This window comes from Cynoglossus semilaevis, chromosome 6 (assembly GCF_000523025.1).
Source record: "Cynoglossus semilaevis isolate Cse_v1.0 chromosome 6, Cse_v1.0, whole genome shotgun sequence".
Lineage (NCBI taxonomy): Eukaryota > Metazoa > Chordata > Actinopteri > Pleuronectiformes > Cynoglossidae > Cynoglossus > Cynoglossus semilaevis.
This window is the reverse complement of record NC_024312.1, coordinates 17,878,331-17,901,862: the sequence shown is the minus strand read 5'-3', so window position 1 is coordinate 17,901,862 and position 23,532 is coordinate 17,878,331. Positions and strand designations below refer to the sequence as shown.

Sequence of the window (23,532 nt, the reverse complement as noted above, 5' to 3'; positions counted from 1 at the left end):
AAAAAAGAAAGAGACAAAGAAGACAAAGACGAGGTAGAGATGGAGACATACCAATGACAGACAGAGGAAGAAAGAAACAGACAAAGTGAACATTGTGTGTTTACTCCACAGAGCAGGATGATTCAGTCTGTAAACGCCCACAGAGCCTGCCCATCCTCATAAAAACAGTGATTCTGACTCAGCTCTCTAAAAACACAACATGACATTTTGCTTTAAACCTTGATCCTGAACTCCCACATATGCACAAAAGCATTATTGAAACAAATAAAAACATTTTTTTAGCACATAACAAAGAGCCAAATATAACAAGCTCCGTGTCAACTTAAATGCCGGCGCACACTAGGACGTCTTGATGACATTTACGCTTCACAAACCTTGCGTTGACAGATGAACAAACAGACTAATTTGTCTGTCTTTCAAATCCACCACCCGCACCAGGAAATTAAGATAAATCCCATTATCTGATTCTACAATTTCAGAATGAAACAATTTTCCAAAACTCATGTTTGGATTCAAAATTCTTGTTTTTGTCATGTACATTTGTTGCAGTAGTAACTGACTTAACACAGTATAACAATACACAATACAATAACACTAGTAGTCTACAACTCAACAACTCAACTACAACAATAAACACAACTGGATCATTTGGTGCAAAGCCAATAGCAGTCACTTTCAAATTAAATTCCATTTTGTGAGCATCTATTATGCAGCATGTTGTGATTACAACAAGATGTCTGCTCTGTGTCTCTTATTAGAGCTAATTTAAAAATAAAGCGGTGGACTGCAGTATTACGATCTGATGTCCGACAACTGTTACTTACAAATTGTCAACCCATTAAGGGTGACTTAAAAACCAGTGCAGTGACAGAGCAGACTAGTCAACAAGTAGTCATACAGTTAATTCCTTATTAGCCAAACAAAAGCCAGATCAATAAAACATAGGACCTGTCACTTTGACATTCAAATATATTTTTGCTTGATGTCAAAGAGAAAAAGCAAGCAGGTGAACTCACAGAGCCAGCTTGTCATAGAATGAAGTTTTACACTGGAGTCCTAATTTAACGTAATGAGATACTGGGGCTCGAATATAAAATAATCACATCTGCTGTGGGGGGATGGGAAGGGATGACGGATTACTCAGTGTTAACACACTGCAAGTACTTAGTTAGTGTAACAACAGCCTGAGCAAAAACCAGCCACTGCTAGGTACTGACAAGAGATCTGATAAGCGGGTATACCGCCTACATACCTCTGCTACTAATGGTTTTTATGAGTGAGAAAAAAAAAAATACAGAGTAATTATCCAGAATTTACTCCACTCATCAAAGAAAACGGAAAAAAATACTACAACAAACTGTAATTTAGCAATCAGGAATGCAGTATATTTTTACATAATCATACTGACATCCCAGTATGCCATGACATGAGGGTGCACAGCTCTAAAGAGGTGGGGAAATATTTTGGTTGGCACTACAGCAGATTAAAAACAATTGCAAAGACATCGACTCCAGAGATGTGTACTGTACTTGTACTTAGTCGACTGGAACACGATAGAAATTTTAGAGCCTCAGTTGGTTTTCATTAGGCACTGTTTTATTTACAGGAACTGAGTTTTTTTTAATCACCTAAGTCAAGGTAAACACTTTGTTGATACTATATATATATTTACGATATACGTAAATATGTATACGTTTTCATAAATAGTATCACTGCTGTGAAACACTTCAGTTAGTAAACCCTCCTTACATACATTAGCAAACACATATTCTATTATTTTTATAGTGTCTCAGTAACAACCTTATGGCAGAACCAAATAATAAAGATACCTCACCATACATTCATAATAAATGTTGTACTAAATATTTTAAGTATTCATTGTAAGCAATGAGTGTGCACTCATAAGACTAAGATGGAGAAGAAACATAATATCAAAATAAAAAGGCAGTAGCAGTCCCCAAGACAGAAATTGTTTTTTGTTTTAAAATCGACAAACACTAAAGCAAAAGTGCATCACTGAGCTCTGAAGCGAACAAATCATCATATTCATTACGATCTTCCAACACCCTGGCAATAATAAAAAATATATACTCTAAAGTACCCTATAGTATTAATGACATAAAATTACTCAGCCGTTTCATTCTGGCCACTCATGACTAGAAAACAAAGGCCAGTCCCACAGACCCTGCACACTGGCTATGGATCGTTCCTTTCTCATGGCGTCTTTCTCTCAGGGACCATAGATTAAAATAAAAACCTTACTTGGATGTCTCACTGAAGCAGTGACTTATGATGTTCCCTGGCAAAATCTTATTCCACCCACAGGACAATATTAAATGCAACCCTTCCAGCCACCCAATGCTCCATAGCATATCATCAACTTTTGGTTGCTTGGAGAGTATTTATACTTGTGGAAATATTTATTACTGTCTCGCAAGGAAACTGCCAGAAAGACTAGACTAAAACATCTTTACAGCTAAGAAAAAATCCATTGAGAAATTGGTACTCCAAGGTCAGATTCAGTGTTAAACGGTCCAAAGAAAAACTTGACATCTCTCTAGAAAATAATCTAATCACACTAGCTTCATTGAGGACTTAGATATTTTTGCCAAAAAGCTCCCAATAAGAAGGTTAAATCATTTATCACACAAACTCTTTTTTGTCTCCTGATCCCGTCATTCAATCTCTCAAGAATCTCTTGAGAACTTCTGACTTGAGAGCTTTGGTTTGAAATCAAAGTCAGTCCTTTGTTATAAGCGGTTCTCTAATTTCTCCAAATCCTCTGGTTTGTTTTTTCTTCGTTACTGCTTTAACATTCAGGTTTCCAGTACCTGGAGATCTAATGACTGTTTCTTGATACTTCAATTGTACTGAGCAATTAACAAACATTTTAGGATTTGTTTTACTTGTTTCTGGCAGTTAACAGAAACTTTCCTCCTCTGCCATTCATGTTCTGTACTGTATGGACATCTTTAAACTGTTGTTGATATATGACTGTTGTGCTACCCTTACAAGCCACACTTGGAAGACTAAAATAGAACAGTCTAAAATATAAAGAGTTCATCTATGTATGTAAAAGACGATCCTTGGCTCAAATACAATGTTCATATTATTGCTGTGTTTTTAGGTTAGGATGATGAAAAAGGAAATATGGAGGAAAGAGATATTTATAGAGCTTACTTCTACTAGTGTGGAACTTTGGTAATTTTTTATGCTCTGGGACCTAGTTGTCTTTGTAAACCATATGTTAAAATAACAATCTGCCATATGGTATCTACAATTTTTAGACACACATAGACACCACCTGAAGGAAGTTGTGTCTGTACCTTCTTTTTATATTGTTCTTCTGCTGCCGTTGCCAATTAACTGAAGGCCATGATAATCAAACAAAGCGAGTCTATGTGCTCATCTCCCTCCTAATTAAAGGCTGTTTAGGCAGTGTAAAGGTAGGACGCTTCTTTTTGATTTGATGGAACAAAGGAAAGGAAACTTCAGAAATGTATTGGCAAGGAAACCTAAGACCTAAGAATTCTAACAGAAATACACTGTTTGAAGAGTATTTCTATCTAAGTCTACAGAATAATGCATTATTCTGTTCAGTTGCAAGCGCTTTAAACAAGATCAGTGTGATGTAACGTGGATTGAACCAATGTCCAGTAATCCAGTATTCCATGAAAATGTTACCTAAAATGAAAACACCTTCACTCTATATTGTCAAAAGCCACAAACGTCTTCGTAATGGAATAACATCTGAAGATGAATTTTACAAAAACCAAAACATAAGAAAGCACATTTGAAACACTGAACTAAATGTTATAATCTTTCAGAAAATCATGTTTTTCGCATAAGATGGGAATAAGGTTGAGTGTGCCGTGTTCTCTGTCTTGTTAGTTCTGCTCAGTGCAAAAAAAATCTGTTAAGACAGAAAACACATTCCTACTTCTGTTTTATAAAACAGCCAAATGGTAAAACCTTTTTGAGTTTAAAAAAAGAAGTGATACAGTGTAAAGTAAAACTTACATTGCCAATGTTAGTGAAACCATGCTCCCTGGCGACTCGATCAGCCTCCTCTGGTCCCCCACGTATCTGGACAGCCCAAGTGTTAGTGTAGACGTCTGCAGCATCAGCTCTCTTCAGTTCAGCTGTCAGGAGGACAAGGACTGCCCACAAGTACAGCAGTCCCACTCTGGCATCCATGAAAAGGAGAACTCTTTACACGGCCGTTTCTCCGTTCGTCTGTCACCGCTTCCCAGGCAGAGCAGAGGCGCTCTACCTTACAGCAGAATGGAAGTGGAACAGTGGTCTGGAGATAATAGGACAGAGTCATATTAACATAAACATACCCTTGCTAACTGGGTTACCCCAATTTTAGCAAGCACCATTCATAAGACAAAACAGAATCATCAGCAGAAAAACACCCACAGACCTTAACATGTCAGATTCTAATGTCACAGAGGGGAAAAAAACAACACCTCTGGTACAAATGGCAAAACAGAAATCTTTTCAGCATTCAATCATATTTTTCCAGTTAGAAAAAAATGTGATGACAGTTGTATATATGCAGAGGAATCAAACTGCAACACATAATGATATTCAGGAAAACCAATATACAGCTGCATTTATTCATCTTTCACTTAATCCCTTTCTAGGGTTGTGTGGGGAGCTGGAACCGATGCTAGCAGTCAACAGGCAAGGGTGGGGTACGCTGTGACTGTTCAGCAGTCCATGACAGGACCTCATATGGAAACAACCATTTACACTTGCACTACAAGTGAGGTCAATTTTCAGTGTCCAGTTGACCTAATCCTGCATGTTTTTGAACTGTAATGGAGCAGTACCAGTGTTGGTGTTTGTGCTAAAAACTCAAGCACACACAGGGTGAACATGTGAATTCTATTAACAGTACAGCTATTTATCAATTATTAAAATACCCCATTCAGCATATTTTACATACTAGTAAAACAGCATCTAAGCAGATTCAGAAAATAGAACTTCTGTCTGCATTAGAAGGGGGTCTAGACAGAAACCTCGAGGTTCAACACAGACAGGGAAAAACACAATGGTATCTTAATCTAATTCAAATGAGATATAAGGAGTGTAAATCAACCAGGGTATATCTGTTGGACTGAGGAAACGCCAGGTCTAAATGCCTGCCACACAGTGACTTTGAGTAGCTCAGTGAGTCGATCCCATCTGTCTGTTCTTAGCAGACAGGTATAGAATTTTTTTTATGACTGCTAAACTCTTCTCTGTGGATGTGATTATTAAGTGAATTCTTAGTATTATCTTTTATATTTATGGAAGTGATTATTATTCCCATGAGAGTGCATATTACAAAGCCTACTGAAAATGTTATCTTTCATTTAAATGTTCAAGAGTGTTTCAAATGTTCATCTTAAGGTCTTAAAAATTAAAAGCATAAACTGTCAATTAAGTAAGGTTTTTTGACAATGACAGTTAAACCTTAAACACGTGTATCATTAGTATTTAGTCTTTACAATGATTTACTCTGACTGGTGATTTATCTAGAAACCTCAACCATCACAATGTACCTGATGCCAAAATTTGGCTGAAATGAATCACCAAGAAATTTGGATTTTTTAAAGGATTTTTTTTCTTAAGACTTCCTTCCAGCATTTATTCTGTTATGTGATGAAAATAATTGTACGCATATTCATTTTACCTAATGCTCAGGTTGACATCATCAGTAATAATAGTTTTCAATCATTGTTTTAATAATACAGAAATTGTACTGGACATACCATGAGATGATGTGTACTAACAAGAGGTCCGTCGCTATTTAATCAGTCAGTCAATCTGTTTTCTTAAAACATTGGCAGAAGACAAGAGAAACAAACAGGTTTGTCAGGCAGGGCACTGTGAGCTGCCTGACTAATGCTGAGAATTCTCTTGATGGATGTCGGTGTTCTCGACATATTCAGACTCTCCCACGTCAGTTGATTTTCTATTTACTTTAATCTATAGCTGACAAAAGGTCAAAACATGTACATATAAAAATCAATCCTGAGCTGCCAGATCAGAGTGACCTCTCTCTCATCCTACCTTGAGCTATTTTGTTGACGTAAGAATTAAAACAAGGCCGGAAGATAACTTTATTGGGTTTACTGCGGGGGATTGAGCAGAATGAAGGTTTTGCTTTTTTCTCTTCAGCCACGCTTCATTTACAGCTCCTCAATATTGTGAAAAGAAAAATTATTACAGGATTTATATTTTGCCATGAAATATTTACTCCAGTAAGGTAGAACAAACCGGCAGAAGTTGACAGTTCTTTGGAGTGTTTACCCACTTTAAAGGCATTATAGGATAAAGCAAGAGACCAATTTAATTTTAAGTATTTAAGCAAATGCTTCAAGTGCTAGCAAACCAGCTGTGTTAGCAGTCTTGTCGACCTTGTTTCTAATATGAACCTCAGTCACGTCTTGACCCTAAAATGTGATCCACTTAATGGCAACATACCACGTGTCAGCGCAAGATCAAAGCTTCCTTACAATTACTTTTTAGAATAAAATGTTACCACAGGTTCAGTTATCACTGGGGATGCTACATTAATTTCAGATATTAGTTCAGATAATCATTAAATAGCTAGATCGGGGGTAGGATAATTCGGACAATCCATGATACCGTTCTATTTACTCAAAATGTATGGTATTGTATGTATGTATGGTATTATTGGTAGCAGCTAAGCGTGCTGTCAGACGACAAGCACAAGATGATAACACAAAAAAGCAGTACGTTGCCAGAAGAACAGCAAAAACCAGTGGAACCTTCAACTTACTGTCAGAAAACATCACAGAATGTGTGAGAACACAAGAACTGTATGCATCCATTTTTTGCCGTTTATTCCTCTGCAACTACAGCAGATCCATTTTTTGCCGTTTATTCCTCTGCAGGGTTGCGGGGGGAACTAAAGCCAATCCCAGCCAAGATGATAATGTAATGTGTTTCCCCTTGAGGCAAACTCAAGTTATCAAAATTGTATTACTTTCAAAAGAGTGATTGACAACTGTCTTAGCCTTCCAGGTTGGGTTTTCAGCAGTTGTGCGTAGGTATCAGTTTTATATCCTACTGTGTACAGTGGTCACATCAAATTAATATGTCTTGTAGGCCAGAAAAAAATAAATCCTCTTCACGCCAACATTCACTGCGAGAACATTTATTGACAATAAATTACTTGAGATATAACAAGCCAGCGGCTTTTCAGCTAAAAAGTTTTTTTCTTTTTTGCCGAGACTATACAATCATGTAGCTTTTCTTTACGAACAGAGAGGATGTCTCCAACATTCCTTGATAAAAACAATTATCACCCACTTCCTGGAAGCTTAGTTTGGTAATCTATTCAAAGAACAGAATCTCACTGAATACCTCTGCTTGTATCTATATTTAGGAGGGGATGTGATTTGAACGCAGCAGGACAGGTAGTGGAGACATGGCCAGGGGCTGTCACTCTTCCCATGGAAGAATTCTTCTGAGCTCATTAGATACTATGCTGGAGTCTGAATAACAGGAGCTGGGTGTCTGCAGTCGCTGAGAGAGGGTGGAGGTAACCCTGCCTTCAGACAGCCCTGCAGAAAATAACAAGCACACAATAACACAACTCCCCAACAAGTACTCTGAAAACAGCCCGGAGAGGAGTTAACAAAAGGCCGCTTACTCCTGCAATAAACATTAAAGGACCAAAACTGAGACAAAACTTCAACCTTCAAACCAGAGAGACTTTTACTTTACTTTTTTACTTTAGATCTGTGGGCTCTAGAGTAAAATGCAGAGAGAAAATCATTTATTGGGATTAGAAGCTCAGTTCAGTGCTCAGCCAATATGTAGCGTCAAAAAATGTATCAGGGATTTCCTGAGTGTGTTTTCTTAGCATTAGTTTAACACTTCTTTGAGACTACTGACTGACCTCCATATGGCAATATTTTAATACCAAGTGAAAACAAACACTTGCAAAACAACAGTAGAACTAATTAAGATACTTTGCTTAGAGTTTCTCTAGGACAATTTTGAGCAATCTTCTAATCTCCCTCAGCAGTGACAGCTGGGATGCCCTTGAGGAGCACTCTTCACCATTATCCCCCTACGATAGAGCTGCTGATCCGTGTCCTCGTTTGATAGGACGCGACCTGTCCAGGGTGTTCTTTGCTTCTTGCCAAAGTCATCTGGGACTGAATCAGCCTCCCCTGTGACACTCTAAGGATAGGCTGGAAAGATAATAAATAGAGAGATGATGGCAAATGGAAGAGTTCTGTTCTCTCAACACCCCCTCTTAATTTGAGTACACTGAGGACAAGGGAAGATGAGTCACAAATCAATCAATACTGTGATTCATTACTTTCCCGACATAATTTAATGCCCTGCAGCAAATGCCTGCGCATGCTTAAATATTTTACACACTTACAGCTTTGAAGAACACAAGCGCTCATGATTTTATATGAAATAAAAAGTGATTTCAAAGCACGAGATCAAGAGAACTCCTGTAACCCTAGCAACACCTAATTGTGGGTTTATAGAATGTAACAGAGAATTTCATTTGGAATATTACAGATCACATTCCCTCTGAAATGATTTAGAGTATCTCAACAGCAGTGTTCTCACGGGGAAATGCCTAAGCATTTCATGCAGCAAAGGGGCTAACAATGAAACAAATGTGCATTGTGTGGTGGAAAACTGATTTAACTATCTCTCTTATTTTATAACTTTACTGTGCCCTCATCTTTAAGTCTATGAAGCTCAATCAATAGGTACTCTGTTTGCTGGAGAGACAGGCCTGACCGACTTTAGCACGAGGGATAGGCAAACACAGATATTGATAAGGTATGTCTAAATCTACAATATTGTGATTGTTGTGGATTGAGGACGTTTAAACACTGTTCTGACCAAAGTAGGTGTGTTTAGCACACACCAAAGAAAACTATAACATAGATTTATGATTAGAAATCTCTTTGGTCTGTATGAGATATAAATAGAAATTGATAGACAGACCTATTGATCGAAAGAAGTTGGTAGAGATGCACTGATCAACCAGCCAGTGACTAATATCGGATGGTTTTTCATTTATGATAGGTGTAACAGTAAGGTTAACCATGAGGGAGCCACAGCAAAGTCATTTGGAAAGACAAATCAAGTTTGACAATTAAAATGCCATCAGCCAGCTGTACATGCCAGGCTCCAAGAGGATAACAAGACGACTACAGCGTTTGTTTGTCTGAGGTAGTGTTATTAAAGCTGGTTTAAGTCGTGTCATGCTACGTTAGCAGCCTGCTGCAAATTACTCCTATAGCAACAGTAAAAATTGATGTTTGTACAAGTAACGTAAGTTTAATGTCCATGATGAGTTTAAACCTTCAGTGGACAAATACAGATTAAACCTATTGCTCAAGCCACACAATTGTTTTTGTCAGAAAGTTGGCTGCAGAGTAACTCAGTGTCATTGTGTACCTCGTTCCAGTCACCAAGCACTTGAACTGAAGAAAGAACCTATGACTGAGTATGGTTGATAATACTTGTTGTATATGCTGTCAACTGAAGGACAAATGAGAATTGACAGCTCGTACCAAAAACATTGCAATCAGTGCATCTATGCGTATCGATTTGTCCAAACCATTCTGAAAAGAAAGGTCTCACAGAACGCTGTGGTGGATTGTGGTGTTCCTGTTGTGTGTTGTTGTTCTTTTCTATTTCTGCATTTATTAAAACCACTCTAGACTCCAGTGACTTCTATTTTTCCAGGCTTGTCAGGGATTTATAGTTTGGCTTCACAATCCTAAGAAGAAAATCGTTCTCCTTAAATTCTTCTTTCATTCTCATAGGTGAAAAAAAAATCTCAGTAAAGTGGTTACTCAACATTTACTATGAGATATTGCATACTGATGAGGATGATGTACAGTAAGAACAACTGGAATTAGCCCTGATGGTAATTGGTTGTTGCTGTATATTTTGATATGTCAAGCGGATGCAAAAAGGGCAGAGTACAGGTATTAATTTGTGGCTCCTCTCCAACTCTTTTAATTTAGATTTTAAGAACATTAGTAGGCCTCTGTACTGCATATTTGTTTTTGATGTCACACTCGCTGCTTTGCGAGGGGGGCTTCACAATGCTACTTCTATTTTTGTACTAAAAAAGAAGGAAAGGTTTAATACAGGAACGTTGCGATTCTAGATTTCCTTGTTACGTCAGGAGTGTGTTTATTTACCTTTACTATGGCAAACAAGGTCAGGTGGTCGTCCTGCAGGTGATGAAACATATTGGAGATATTTCATAATTTCACTGAATTTTTTATGGCATGCTTTACATCAGGGGTCACCCATGCCCCCATGGATTACCTAAGGTGCCTGTGGGGTATGTTCTAAAACTAGTCAACAAGAGGGTCAAATATTGTACTGTTCTTTTTGGATCAGTTACACTTGAAATGGTAGTCAAAAGGGTGCTATTGTATGTCCCAGAGCTTGATTGAACAGCATTAGTTTTGTTCGGGAAATCTGTTTTAAATAAGTAGCTCTTCATATTAATAAGTACCCTTGAAGTAGCTCTAATAAGTACCCTTGAAGTAGCTCTCAGTTTCAAAAAGGTTGGTGATGGGTGTCATCATGGATGATAGTGTGACAGAGCTCCTCACCCTATCTCTCAGGGTGCGCCCTGCCACACTGCAGAGAAAGCTCTGACCAATACAGCAACCGCATAACAACAATAGAAGTGAGGAAACATTATACGAGTCGGGGGTCCAGGAACGGATTATTCTATTTCACATTGATTTCTATGGGGAAAATTGTTTCAGTTTCTGAACGTTTCGGTTCAAGAACGGCCATCAGGAACTAAACTGAGGTTCCACTGTACAAAAGAACACTTCAACAAACTTAAATGACCACTGGCAGCCAAAAATCATCCTTCTCAGGAGGATATATTGGAGTAAGGTTGGAAACCAGACACTCTACACAGGCTTCCTGAGCTCAGAGAGGACATGGCAGGAGGTGGTGATTATGTGAGACACACTGCAAAGTGAAAAGGTAATAGCGATTTATTACCACTAAAGCCAGACTTGTCCTCACTCATGCTGTCTTGTAGCTGTAGAGATAAAGTTTGGCAAAAGATTGTTACTGTCGGCTGCAAGGTAACAAGAGGTAACCACTAGCAGAGGTAATCAATTCTGTAAGTTTTGTGATTCAACTAAGTCTGAATGGGCCATCTTAAACTTGGCTTTGTTTCTTGTGTGAAATAACTTCTCTTCCTTACACTGTCTGTGCTGGTTAAAAGATAACTATTACTGTCTTTGTCTTCCTGTTTCTTTTTCATCCGCTGCATTTGTAGATAATACCTGATGAAAGCTGAAAACTCGGCACACCTGAACATTGCTTTTGACGTGTCTGCCGAAGCAGAAAGGTGTTTTTTAGAGCAATAAGCAATGTACAGAACCAACAGATTTAACAGCTGCCATCTCTGCTGCAAGAGAAACATAAACTATATTTCTTGTCAATGGGAGCCATTGCAGTCATTTACATTTTCTTTAACTTAAGTTTTGGTTTTGCACAAAAAACATCAAAATGAATGAAATATAAAATATTTGTTTTGTAAAGAATATATATGAATGAGGAATTAAAAATAAAAAATTCCCCAGAATTTTCCATCAGTAATGCAGTGAGATGTGATGCTGAGCAAACTCTGAACAGCTCACATGTAGGATGTTTCCACCTTTCACTTCCAAAAACAGTCAGTATTCATAATTTTTTTTTTCACAAACTGACATTTATTGTTAATTTTTTTTCTTTTCAAACTGGCAGGAACCCCACCGCCACACACAGCTGCATAGGATGTTTTTTTTAGATGCAGCAATAGTCTGTATGTTTACCCTTAACTGCAAGAAAATCATGCTTTTGATGCAATACCACTAATAGCCACCAGGGGTTCTGAAGGTGGAGACATCAATTAGTAAATCATTTACATAAAGTGATCATTTTTCACACTTATTATTTGTGCTACACAATACCATTGGGGTCCACCTGTAATACATTTCATGTTTACTATGAATTTTAAGATTTGTCTGCTTTAATCATCCAGACATCACAGGCAAACCCTGAACTGTGATACCTCTGATCTGTTTTTTCCAAATCCATTTACATCACAACAATGCACTGATTTACTATCATCAGACACTTTCTATTTATCTATTTTTTAAGTCTTCTGAAACCCATCCATCCATCCATCCATCCATCCATCTTCAACCGCTTATCCGGGGCCGGGTCGCGGGGGCAACAGTCTGAGCAGGGACACCCAGACTTCCCTCTCCCTCGACACTCGTCTTCTGAAACATCTCTGCTAATTTATTTTGTAAGGTTTGTTGAATTTTTATCACTTAAAATGTTGATATTTGTATTATTTTGTTGTAAAAAGTATTTTTTCAGGAGTCCACAGTAAGTTATCTTGTTTTTGCTTTGCCTATACTAGAAACAGCTCAATTCCTGTACATACTGTTGTATAGCAAGTATGTACAGTATATCCTAAAGCTAAACCTTGGCTAACATGTTGACCTTAAAGATTTCTATGTAAATTATTGATTTGTACATTTGCTCAATAAATAATGCATCTCTTTTGTCAGAATTGGAATTTTATGCAAAGAAAACCAATGTGGGCTTTCAGAATGAAGCATGTAATTACAAATGTTCTGTTCCATGTGAAATCAGTAGAGAAATTATCTTTGCCCAGACTCTAATCCGAATAGTGGTCATACATGATATTCTAATGTCAAAGGGCGTGTTAAGATAAAATCATTCATTTTACTTTTGACAAACATGAGGAGTAAAAAGACAACAACACTGCTTTCACAGAGATTGGCAAAGTCTCCTGGGTCACTTCATTCCTGTGCCACAAGGAAGAGAAACATTGTTACAGATTTTCAGCACTGCCTTAGAGAGAAGAAGGACTAAGTGAAAAACAGTCAGCAATTCCCACCTTAGGAATGAAGTACAGTAAGTGATGAGGGGTTCCGCGAATTGGCAGCACCCTGCAGGCTAAGTAAGATACAGATGTCAAAGAGAAAAGCTACGGGAAAATGATAAATTATGTTAATAATAATAATAATAATATTAACCATCAATGTCATCAACGTCAACATTTCCATGAACAAAGACAAAGGTACACATCCTAACTGGGAGAATCAGAAATCCAAGTGGAGAAGCTCTCAACAGACTGAGAAGCAGAAGCTCAGACTTTATTCCACAACAACCCTCATGCTTTCGGCAAACACTCCCATTGTTTCCACCCACATTTCTACCGCTCCCTGCTTTTTGAGCGCAGTTTAAATAAAATAATAATAATAATTTAAAAAATGTATATATATATATATATATTATTTTAATATCAAACCAGTGTTCAGTCCTACCTTTATCCACTTAGATGTCCACAGAGATCGAGACGTGACGTTCCCTCATCTTCTGTCTCTTTTCTCCTCTTCTCGCTCCGGAAAGAGACTCCCTTTCCTCTCCTGCGGCTTGACTTAACTTTACATCTCACCCGACGGTGAACAACAACAATAAAAATGACGCTGTGTGCACACACCCATCCTCAAAGTGCTCAATTCCACTATTCAGTCTGGCTTGTCATCCGCAACCAACTTGCCGCTGTCACCGCCGCTGCCTCCTCCTCCATCACTATGGTTTGGTTTCTACCAGACTATCAACTTCCAGCGTCTTCTTTCTTAATGTTTTAACCAGTTCGTGTGCTTCACGAGCCGCAAGCGAACACTTAGTGTGAATTTTCTCACACAAAGTTGAGCGACCTCATGTTAGAAAAACACACAAAGGAGCAACCAAAGGAAAACGTGGCTGCACAGAGTAGCAGCGGCTCACTATTGGATGGTGATGACAACAAACTGCCACTGATACACGAAAGCCCTCGCCAGGAAATACGTCACGTTTGGAGCTGACTGGACTCTGAGTCCGTTCGATTTGTATAACTGTATAGAAACATTCGGATGAGGCAAAATGACCAAATCGTATTGAGGCAAACATAGATTATTTGAATAAAAATTCAGTTTTACCTAACTAAAAAATGTACTGGTCAATATATATGGATATATTTTATATAGTTATCGTCCATAAACATGCCAAGTAAAATGCACTATTGACTACATTCATTTTGAATTTATGCTGTACTGTGGTTATTTTTTTACTTATGCAAATAATCAGGATTCACCTGGGTGTTTGTGATCACATCGACGGCAACTAAACACCAAAAAAGTCAAAGAAGAAGAAAATGAACATTTAAATAAAATAAATTAGGTTGTAGGTGCATGCTCTTTATTGTAAACAGTAAGCAAGGACTATACCGGGGACCTGAAATAGGATGGTCAAAGCCTCTCTAGCCACTGCGTAGTCTGATGAGAGCTTTGGGTGCAGCCGTCTACATGATGCATAGTTGATCATTTCTAATGTACTGAATTAACAGCACTAAAACATCCACCCTTCAATTTTCTACCTCTTAATACACTTAGGCATATAGAAATTACAAAAGAACTGATACTATGCATAATCATTGCAAAACGGAACAGATTTTACAGATTATTCTGTATAATAATAATAACAACAACAATAATAATAATTATTGTTATTTAATGGTTAAACATCCACAATCTATCTACTGCTCAATAGCTTACGTATAGAAACACATCAGTAAAGTGCAACTGTTGTGGGTATTCATATGTAATATTTGTTATTATTATTGTTGTTATTGTTGTTAATATTATTAGTGGCAATATTGGACATGAAATTGACAAAAGGACATGGCGACGGTTGTGTCAAAGCAAAGGAGGCAGGGTATGGGCATAGATGGAGGCAGATGATGTGGTGTGGCGACCCGTGAACAGCCGAAAAAAAGAAAATCATATTTATTATTATTAGTGGTGGTGCAAATTTTATAAATACGTTCCCAAAATATCCGGGCAACGCCAGCATGAACACCAAACACACCTCCCTATTTCCAAGCAGTCGCTGCGCACTGTTTCTGACTGTGTGTTATTGCCATCTAGTGGTGTATTTGTTAAATTACATCTGTTGGGACCGCAAACACTGCATCCCGCATTAGATAGCCCCCCCCACCTCGGACCAAAGCTCTCCCGGAATTGGACAGCACGCATGCGCAGTCAAATCGGATGTAGATACATCTCGTATTCGTCTCTTTACGACTGCGTCGGGTAGAACTGTTAAGGTGTTAGCAAACGTATCTTAGTCCTAATAGGTCTATACCGGGCTGATATGCATTCGTAATATAATGAGTCGACCAACGTGCATGTTACATGTGAGTAGCAGTTTCACGATAACAGTGTTCAAAGACGAGTATTAAGAGAACATATATTTTGGAGTATTCAATTATTGTTGTAATCCACTTGATATTTTAAATTTCAGAAAATGTATGATAATCTTGATTGTTCCGAGTACGAGTGCGGGTTAGAGAGAGTGTGTGCACCATATGAAACAACACAGTTCAGTGGTAATAAAGTCCTATGATGATATTTATGTTTAATATTTGTTTAGTATGTATGACAAATTATAAATAGTTTCTAAAATATTTAATTACTCACAAATGACTCGATATGAAATTACCAGGTTAGGCACTGGGTTATGGTAATTATTGTAGCTCACTCTCTACCTCTGTCTCACTGATCACTGCTGAAGTTAGCCGTACGTTTGTTTTGCTAGTGGCTGACCTCTGACCTGTAGCTCTGCTCATTGAGATTGGATATGAGCCCTATAAGAGGTGTGTACTCCATGAACTTGATGATGATGTTATTGTCTGTGTAGTCACGGGTGTATACTGTACACCCCTGACTAGATACACAGTCACGGTTGTTCAGTACAGTGAACGCAGCATAGGGCTCAGCACACAGCCCTGGTGATGTCCAGTGTAGCGAGTATTGGAGGCACAGCAGTGGGATTTATGTAAATAAAATGCTATAAGAACATGGAGATTTGTTTTAACATGAAAGCATTTTTTTCTGTCCGTTACTCCAAGTCAGTCTAAGGTGCTATTGAATATTAGCTCACCAAAACCAAAACTGCTCACTAACTGTTTAAAAAAAATAATTGTTTCAGAAAAATGGACTTCAGATGCAGGAGGCACGACAAAGGCACCAAATGGACCGACTCAGACATAGTGGAACTTCTTCAGCTGTGGTCGGACAAATCGGTCCAGATCGAGCTGAAAAGCTCACTGCGGAACCAGCGTGTGTTTGATCGCATCGCCCACACCTTGGAAGAAAAGGGAATTTACCGCAGTGGAGATCAGTGCAGGGACAAGATCAAGAAGATGAAGGTGGAGTACCGTCGAATCAAAGACAACGACAGGACGATGTCCTGGAGGTTTTATGATGTGATGGACAGAGTGCTGGGCAACCAACATGCCATTTCTTACTCCTCCCTGGAAGGAGCCGTCAGCAATCAGCAGGTGTTTCAGAGCCCATTGGATCACGGTGCCCACCACCGGGGAATCTCTGGCTCCTTTGGTCCTACCTCCTTGGGTGGGTTTTTGTTTGGTCTCCAACCCAAAATGGAGCCTTCGTCTGATATTAAATGTGAAGAGGAGGAGGAAAGCTTGTCTAAAGTAAGCGCTCAAACCCTAATGATGCGTCATGTGTCAGAAGATGAACAGGACAGTGATTGGCGATCTCAACAAGGCCAAGTGGAACCACTTGATGAAGGAGAGAACTCCACAAATGCAGGACTATCAGCTTCAGGTTGGTGGATCTGACTACAACTGTTATCATTATAGCCAAGAGTGATTGACATAATTCTATTACAATCCTTAGGTTTACTAATCATTTACTAACAAGTCTCTTTTGTGACATTGATTGTTGTGTTAGCTCACTCATTACCCTTCTGTAGTGAGTGAGCTGTACTTTTACAGCTAGAGGCAAGTTAAACTTTAGATTTGGTCTCTTGTAATGAGCTGGAAATGCCACCATACAAAGAAATGGCTGTTGTTCTTTGGCTTCAAAGTGATAATGCACACAGGTAACCAGGATCTTTCCTGACTTGAAATAATTCTGGCTGAAAGTGATGCAATAAGTTGGTATTATTTTCAAACATTCATATTAAACGTTTAAAAATATAATAATAATAACCTTTAAGACCACAAGAGGTCCCTACACCTCTCATTGAGCTTCAGATGAAGTTTATCCAGCAGCGGAGAAGCACACATTGTTTTTACAAAGCTAACACATCATGCCATCTGCATCAGTGCCAAGTAAACGCATTGAGCCCTCAAAACCAGTGGGCCCGTATTAAAAGTACGTATAAAGCATTTAACAATAACTTCCCTAAAAAAATGGATGTTTCTGTGCAAGACAATGCTCACACGTTTCAATCAATTTGCCACCATAGTTGAATTTAGCCTTCTCTTGTTTGTCGTTAATTAAATTAGTTGTGAACTTATTGGCTTGCCTTGTATAGAGTGCCGGTTCCTGTGTTAATTTCGAGACAGCGCTACTATCACTACTGGTGGCTGGATGTAACTGCAGTTACAAATGACATTCCATCAGGCAAAATTCTGATGGACTTTCATGTTTTAAACACTGAGCTCTCTTTCTCTAGACAGGAAAAAAACCGTAACATTACGTAATAATAATAATAACAACAACAGCAATAATAATAATAATGTCAGGTATTATTATTAACAATAACAATAAAACATATTATTATTGTTGTTGTTATCAATATTATTATTTTAGTATTAGCAGAGGATATTTGACAAACATTTGTTTAAACAGTTTTTCATATTCCTAGGTGTTAGTGATGAGAATTTCTCCAGCTCTGCCACCCAGCCTTCTGGTAATCCTGTACCAAGGGAGCAGCCCAAACAGCAGGCCTCACCTTTTACCACTGTGAGGCAGAGGAAGCGTCGTCGAGGTGGAAAGACTTCCTGCAGCAGCGGTGGAGCTAGATGTTGTGGTCAAGCTAGCTTGGATCAAGTCTTTACCAAATTTCTAGACTGGCAAAAGTCAGCAGAAGAGCGCCTCCTCTCTCTAGAGGAGGTACGGCTTGAGAGAGAGTTTCAGGCTGAGCAGCACAGAGAAGAGAGAGAGGACAGGAGGGCAGAACGTGAGAGGGAGCATGAGCTCCGGCTGTTCGGCATGCTCACTGGGGCATGGTTTTCAGCTGGACGAGCTGCTCCTTCTACTGTTAGGACACAGACCGACTCTGCTATTCCGGCCCAACCTCAGGTGTCCACACCACTGGTACAGTCTGTTGTCTCCACATCTCAGGTACTCTCGGATGCTGTGATGTCACAGGCCACTTCCAACCAAGAGATGGCAACGACATCACCACACATGTCGGAGAAAGCAAAATGCAAAATATCCCATGAGGTTCTAACCTCAGTGAGAGGCTGTAGTGTGTACCTGTCTAACAGAGGTAACCAGATCCGACAGCAGAAGGGCATTCTTCAGGAAGGCTTTGTCCAGTATGCAGTGGACAGATACCATGAGAGAGACAACCCAGAAGTAAGATGTACAGATTTTGTTGAGTAGCTTTTCTTTGTATTTATTTGTGACAAAATCGACCAGCCCGATGAAGCTAAATTTTGAATTATACTTTTGCATATTTTTCATGATGTTTGTGCACATAAATAATTCCATCATTTGGATTAGTGACAAATAAAGACAGGTGTAAAACACAAACATCAATCCACAGCTTACCTCATCATATTTAGAGTTATAATCATTTGACTGCACTAATTTTAATCATGGCTGTTAACAAAGCTCTCTGCTTTTTCCTTGTATCTAGGGTATTATTAACTTGGGAACCAGTGAGAACAAATTGTGCTACGATCTCCTGCAGAAACGGGTGAGACCTTTGGTACAATCCACTGTTGTGAAAATGCCGCCCACATTTACAATTAACGGCATTTACATCTGTTTCTGCTACAGCTAACCCAACCTGACATGCTGTACATTGACCCGTACTTGTTGCAGTATTCAGACTGGAGAGGACACACCTTGTAAGACATCGATATGAATGTCTATATACAGACTATATACAGCAGATCACCAACTGGCGACCCGTGGGCCAAATCAGGGCAAACAATCCGGTCCACAACTGGATTCAAAGATTGTGAACTGATAATGAAAAAAAAATCCGGTCCACAACTGGATTCAAAGATTATAATTATAATGAAAAAAAAAAAATAAAGCCACTTTGACTGTATTTGAAAATAAATTTGATTATCATCTTACAATTTTACATTCTCGTCTTTTTCAGCACAAGGAAAGCTGTGGCAGACTTCTTGACATACTACTGCTCCTCTCCAAAGCCACTCAACGCTGACAATGTAGGTTACACTGTGACATTTATTATTGCGTTTGTAACACAAGCAACTAAGATGTGTAAGTTAATTGCAGCTGTTTGTTTTTTTTCAAAACCTACCTCATGTTGCGTTTCTCAGATTATTCAGGCGGTTCCTCTTTCGTGATTGAGGTTGTGATTCCATGCTGATAGATAACTGTGTTTACATTTATCTAGATCTGCTTGTTTTTCCTTAATTCGTTATTTCTGTGTTCAGGTTGTGCTGATGAATGGATGTGGTTCTCTCTTCTCTTGTGTCTCTGCAGTGATCTGTGATCCTTCAGGTAAGTCCATGCATGCAATTATGTAAAAAGTGATCTATTTTGTTACAGACAGACTTGTTTGATGGTTGTTTTTTTTTCCTGCCACAGAATCACTACTAGAAATATTTAATCAAAGCAATGAAGGCAAATCTGTTTTTAACTTTTTTAACTACTGCACTTGAATGAAAGCTAGCCAAAGTTTGAGTGTAGAAGCACTTTTGCTTAAAAAAATCTATATCTGAAAATCATTTTGAGTAATTAATGCTTAGGTTAACACCCTGGGAAGTAGCAATTTCAGCCCAGCTTACAAGAATGAATACAATTTTAAAACTTGTTTTTTGTGCAGATGTCATTCTCATTCCGACCCCCTTCTATGGCGTTATTGTTGAGGATGTGAAATTGTACAGTGATGTTAATCTCTATCATGTGCCACTTGACTGTGAGGTAAGAAAACAGGACACGTACTTCGCTGTACAGTTTGATCTCTGGTCTGTTTGATCTAATGTTTCTTTTGTCCTTTTATCTTTTTATTTTTGGAGGTTAATGGCAAAGATAGTCGACCATTCCACCTCACTGTAGAGAAGCTCGAAATGGGTCTGAAAAAAGCCAGTGAAGAGGTGATCATGAAGGCATTTTTACTGCATCTTGAGGCTTAGTTTTGGATTAAGTTTTTTTCTTTTAGCCACCAGGGTGCGCTGTTAAATCTAATATCTTTACAGACCAACTCACTGTCTTTTTCAGGGGTTAACGGTCAGGGCTGTGATTCTAATGAATCCCCACAACCCCCTGGCTGAAATCTACACACCAAAGGAAATGACTGCCTTTTTGGAGTTTGCCAAAAGGTATTATTGCCCAACATTGTAATCCCCAAAGTCTGCGCACCTCTGGCTCCTGTTGCAAAGCCACTGTAGCTTCCAAATTTGAAATCCTTTTATTTTATTGCGGAGGGCACTGTCTCGTGTGAAGAATATTATACTTTCTTGATATAGTAGTTTTATTGCCTCTCTTTAACAGCATACTGTTAGAACCGTGCAACAATATGCTGATGCAAAACGTCATCAGCATATTGTCTTGTGCAGCCATGTGCCACTGAGTCTGCTGCATCAGCCATCGTTTCCTACAGCTGTGTCACAGTCACCAAACTGAGCCTTTATGCCAACACAGCACAAGATCCACTTTTTAATTTTTTTTCCTTTTGTTGTCTCAAATAAATATTTTAATATCCGTCTCTCCACCTCTTCCTGCATTGACATAGACATGAGTTACACGTCATTGTGGACGAGGTGTACATGCTTTCGATCTTCGATGAATCCGTCACCTTTCACAGTGTCCTCAGCCTGGACAGGTACCGTGAAACCTATAACCTTTTCACATCGTCACTCTTTATTTCTAATGACTGGAGCGGCCTGAAGACGGCCTGTAACAATGCTGCTCACAATATGCCTTTATTCCAGTTTGCCCGATCCACAGAGGACACATGTAATGTGGGGACTGAGCAAGGTACGTACCGTGCTGTATTCTGTGACAGCCTGAGACTGTGAACACTTTTAATTATAACTAGCAGCACAACGAAGTCTGGCTCCTTTTCATTTATTTCTAATCCCACCCAGGACTTGGCAATGGCAGGGTTTCGAATAGGTACTCTGTACACGGGGAACAGAGAGCTAGTGGAAGCTTTGGCTCAGTTGGGCTCCTTCCATGGTATCTCTGGTACCACCCAGCACCAGGTAGCACAACTGCTTCAGGACAAAGGTACACATCCAGGCTTCACATGTGCTTCCACTTACTTGCTGTAATAATCACAGCAGGTGTAGTTTGAACAAAACCCTGGGCTCATTTTTGTAAAGATAAAGATGTTTTTGTCCCTTCAAGTTAAAATTCAACCTCATTAACATTGAATACAATGTTGGATGCATGCAAAAATGTTCAACCTACAAAGAATTGCTTGCTGTACTTGTTTAGTGTAGCACTGCTTATCAAAAATCGAGATGGAGGGCTGATGTATGTAGAAATTCTGTGGAACAGCAGTTGGTCAGAGTACATCAGTGGCGACGACAGTCTCTAATCCATCCTGAAGGGTCCATCCAGTGTATTCAGGATCGTAGATTCATGCATCTTTAATCAGATTTAGGTCATTTGATTAGATAATTTACCCCCAATGTATTGTCACTTCTAATTTTCTTGTTGCAGAGTGGCTCAACAAGAAGTTTCTGCCTGAGAACCGAGTCAGACTGAAAGCCGCCCACAGTTACCTGACGGGAGAGCTGCAGAGTCTGGGCATACCCTACTTACACAGGCCCGCTGCTCTGTATGTCTGGACTGACCTCAGAAAGGTGACACACCAAGTTTAGATTTATATGACAGGCCTTGTGGTTGACCCTTTAATTGTTCATTGCAGCTGAATGTGATAATCAAAATCTTTTGTTTTTAATGCAAGTGTTTCCAGACCTTTTTTTTGAGCCAGAACACATATCAGTAAAAATCCCTTAGCACAGCATCAAATAAAATGTCACGAAAGTCTGTGTAATTAAATATTATAATCTTCTAGTTTTAGTTGAACATAACACTGAGATGGACAGGGATTGAAGAAAGCCACTTAGACAGCTTTGAGTGGCACATTTTTTGTTATATTCCTATAGCCTTGTGCTGGCACCAGGTGGAGAAGTATTTACAGAAAAAAAAATAGATTTCAGACCAATTAAGTAAAAAGGGATGATTTTCCTCAGTACACCTGATAAACTCGTGTTACCTTATTGTGCTGTGGTGCATTAGTTGGGAATGGTACTGGTATAAGCACTCCTCCTGCAGGTCAGATGTGTGACCGTCCTCTCTCTTGTTTTGCCAGTATCTCAGAGAGCCGTCATTTGAAGAAGAGTTGTCACTGTGGAGGAGTTTCCTGTCGCACAAGGTTGTGTTGAGCTGTGGTCAGGCCTTCTACTGCTCCACCCCCGGTTGGTTCCGCATCGTCTTTGCCGATGACCAGAACCGCGTTCATCTTGGTCAGTTTTTAAAAGCAGAATTTGAAATGACAGACATGCAGAAAATATATAGAGAATAATAAAAACCGAGGTCACGTGGTGTTGACAGATAAGCCTCTTAAATTGTACCAAACTTAGTGCTGTAAAGGATATTAGCTTCTTACCAACGTCACCGGACAACATGAATAGTATTACCTTCGTTCTGGACTATAAGTCGCTCCAGAGTATAAGTCGCACCAGCGTAAAAATGTATAATAAAGGAATTACCTTCGTTCTGGACTATAAGTCGCCCCAGAGAATAAGTCGCACCAGCGTAAAAATATATAATAAAGGAAAAAAAACAATTATAAGTTGCACCAATGCCCTCTAGGGACTGTCAGCGTGAAAATAACAAACATGTAAATGTTCAGTCGTACAGGAGTAGCAGATACTGGTACAAAAGCCTAGAGTGCCCTCTAGCGGCTGTCAGTGTGAAAATAACAAACTTGTCAAATTATATATTTTAATATATAAGTCGCACCTGAGTACAAGTCACAAACCCAGCCAGGGGATGAAAAAGAGTGCGACTTATAGTCGAAAATATGGTACATACTAATTGGATGTCTGATACTTGATTAATACATGTTTAATACTTTTTTTTAAAAATATTTTTTTTTTAATCTTGTGTCTTCAGGCCTGACACGACTAAAGAAGGCTTTAACAAAGATTGAAGAAAAGTGTGTGAGCCCAGACTCACACTTAATAAAAGAAGCCGCTGAGGAGAACAGAACGTCGGTGAAGGAGGACGGCGTAGATTCAGACAATGCAGTGACTGTTAATTCAACGTCCTCACCCCAAGGCAGATCATCAGACCAGCTGAAGGACAGCCCTGACTCTGACGCAGGCTTGCCAGACTGCGAGGAGTTGCAGGATTGCCAAGCATCTAAACAAACGGAGAGTCTGGAGTC

At 39.0% G+C, this 23,532-nt stretch overlaps 2 protein-coding genes across 4 annotated transcripts in view; one reads left to right on the top strand and one right to left on the bottom strand.

The window, feature by feature from the left end:
• Window positions 1–14,708, bottom strand: part of furinb (furin (paired basic amino acid cleaving enzyme) b) — an 83,967-nt gene extending 69,259 nt beyond the window's left edge. For both annotated transcript variants that reach the window (XR_003049834.1, XM_008312526.3), the window contains exons 1-2: window positions 13,392–14,708; window positions 4,021–4,303 (exon numbers count right to left, since the gene is read on the bottom strand). Coding sequence is in view for 1 of the 2 variants with exons in the window: in XM_008312526.3 (XP_008310748.1) it covers window positions 4,021–4,197 (177 nt within the window). In the remaining variant the exon portion in view is untranslated. The remainder of the gene's footprint in view (window positions 1–4,020; window positions 4,304–13,391) is intronic.
• Window positions 14,709–15,152: 444 nt separating this feature from the next.
• The window catches only part of accs (1-aminocyclopropane-1-carboxylate synthase homolog (Arabidopsis)(non-functional)), a 13,286-nt gene continuing 4,906 nt past the window's right edge, over window positions 15,153–23,532 (top strand). The window contains exons 1-17 of one of the 2 annotated variants that reach the window (XM_025056081.1): window positions 15,153–15,304; window positions 16,099–16,523; window positions 16,644–16,739; window positions 17,788–18,503; window positions 18,787–18,846; window positions 18,930–19,000; window positions 19,261–19,330; window positions 19,562–19,628; window positions 19,954–20,051; window positions 20,147–20,224; window positions 20,349–20,449; window positions 20,863–20,952; window positions 21,062–21,107; window positions 21,218–21,359; window positions 21,798–21,940; window positions 22,453–22,606; window positions 23,259–23,532. The exon at window positions 23,259–23,532 is cut by the window's right edge and continues 1,087 nt beyond it. In XM_025056081.1, the coding sequence (XP_024911849.1) occupies window positions 16,103–16,523; window positions 16,644–16,739; window positions 17,788–18,503; window positions 18,787–18,846; window positions 18,930–19,000; window positions 19,261–19,330; window positions 19,562–19,628; window positions 19,954–20,051; window positions 20,147–20,224; window positions 20,349–20,449; window positions 20,863–20,952; window positions 21,062–21,107; window positions 21,218–21,359; window positions 21,798–21,940; window positions 22,453–22,606; window positions 23,259–23,532 (2,627 nt within the window). In that variant the 5' untranslated portion in view covers window positions 15,153–15,304; window positions 16,099–16,102. Of the gene's footprint in view, window positions 15,305–16,098; window positions 16,740–17,787; window positions 18,504–18,786; window positions 18,847–18,929; window positions 19,001–19,260; window positions 19,331–19,561; window positions 19,629–19,953; window positions 20,052–20,146; window positions 20,225–20,348; window positions 20,450–20,862; window positions 20,953–21,061; window positions 21,108–21,217; window positions 21,360–21,797; window positions 21,941–22,452; window positions 22,607–23,258 lie in introns of both variants that reach the window. The other variant, XM_017033346.2, reaches the window with a different exon arrangement.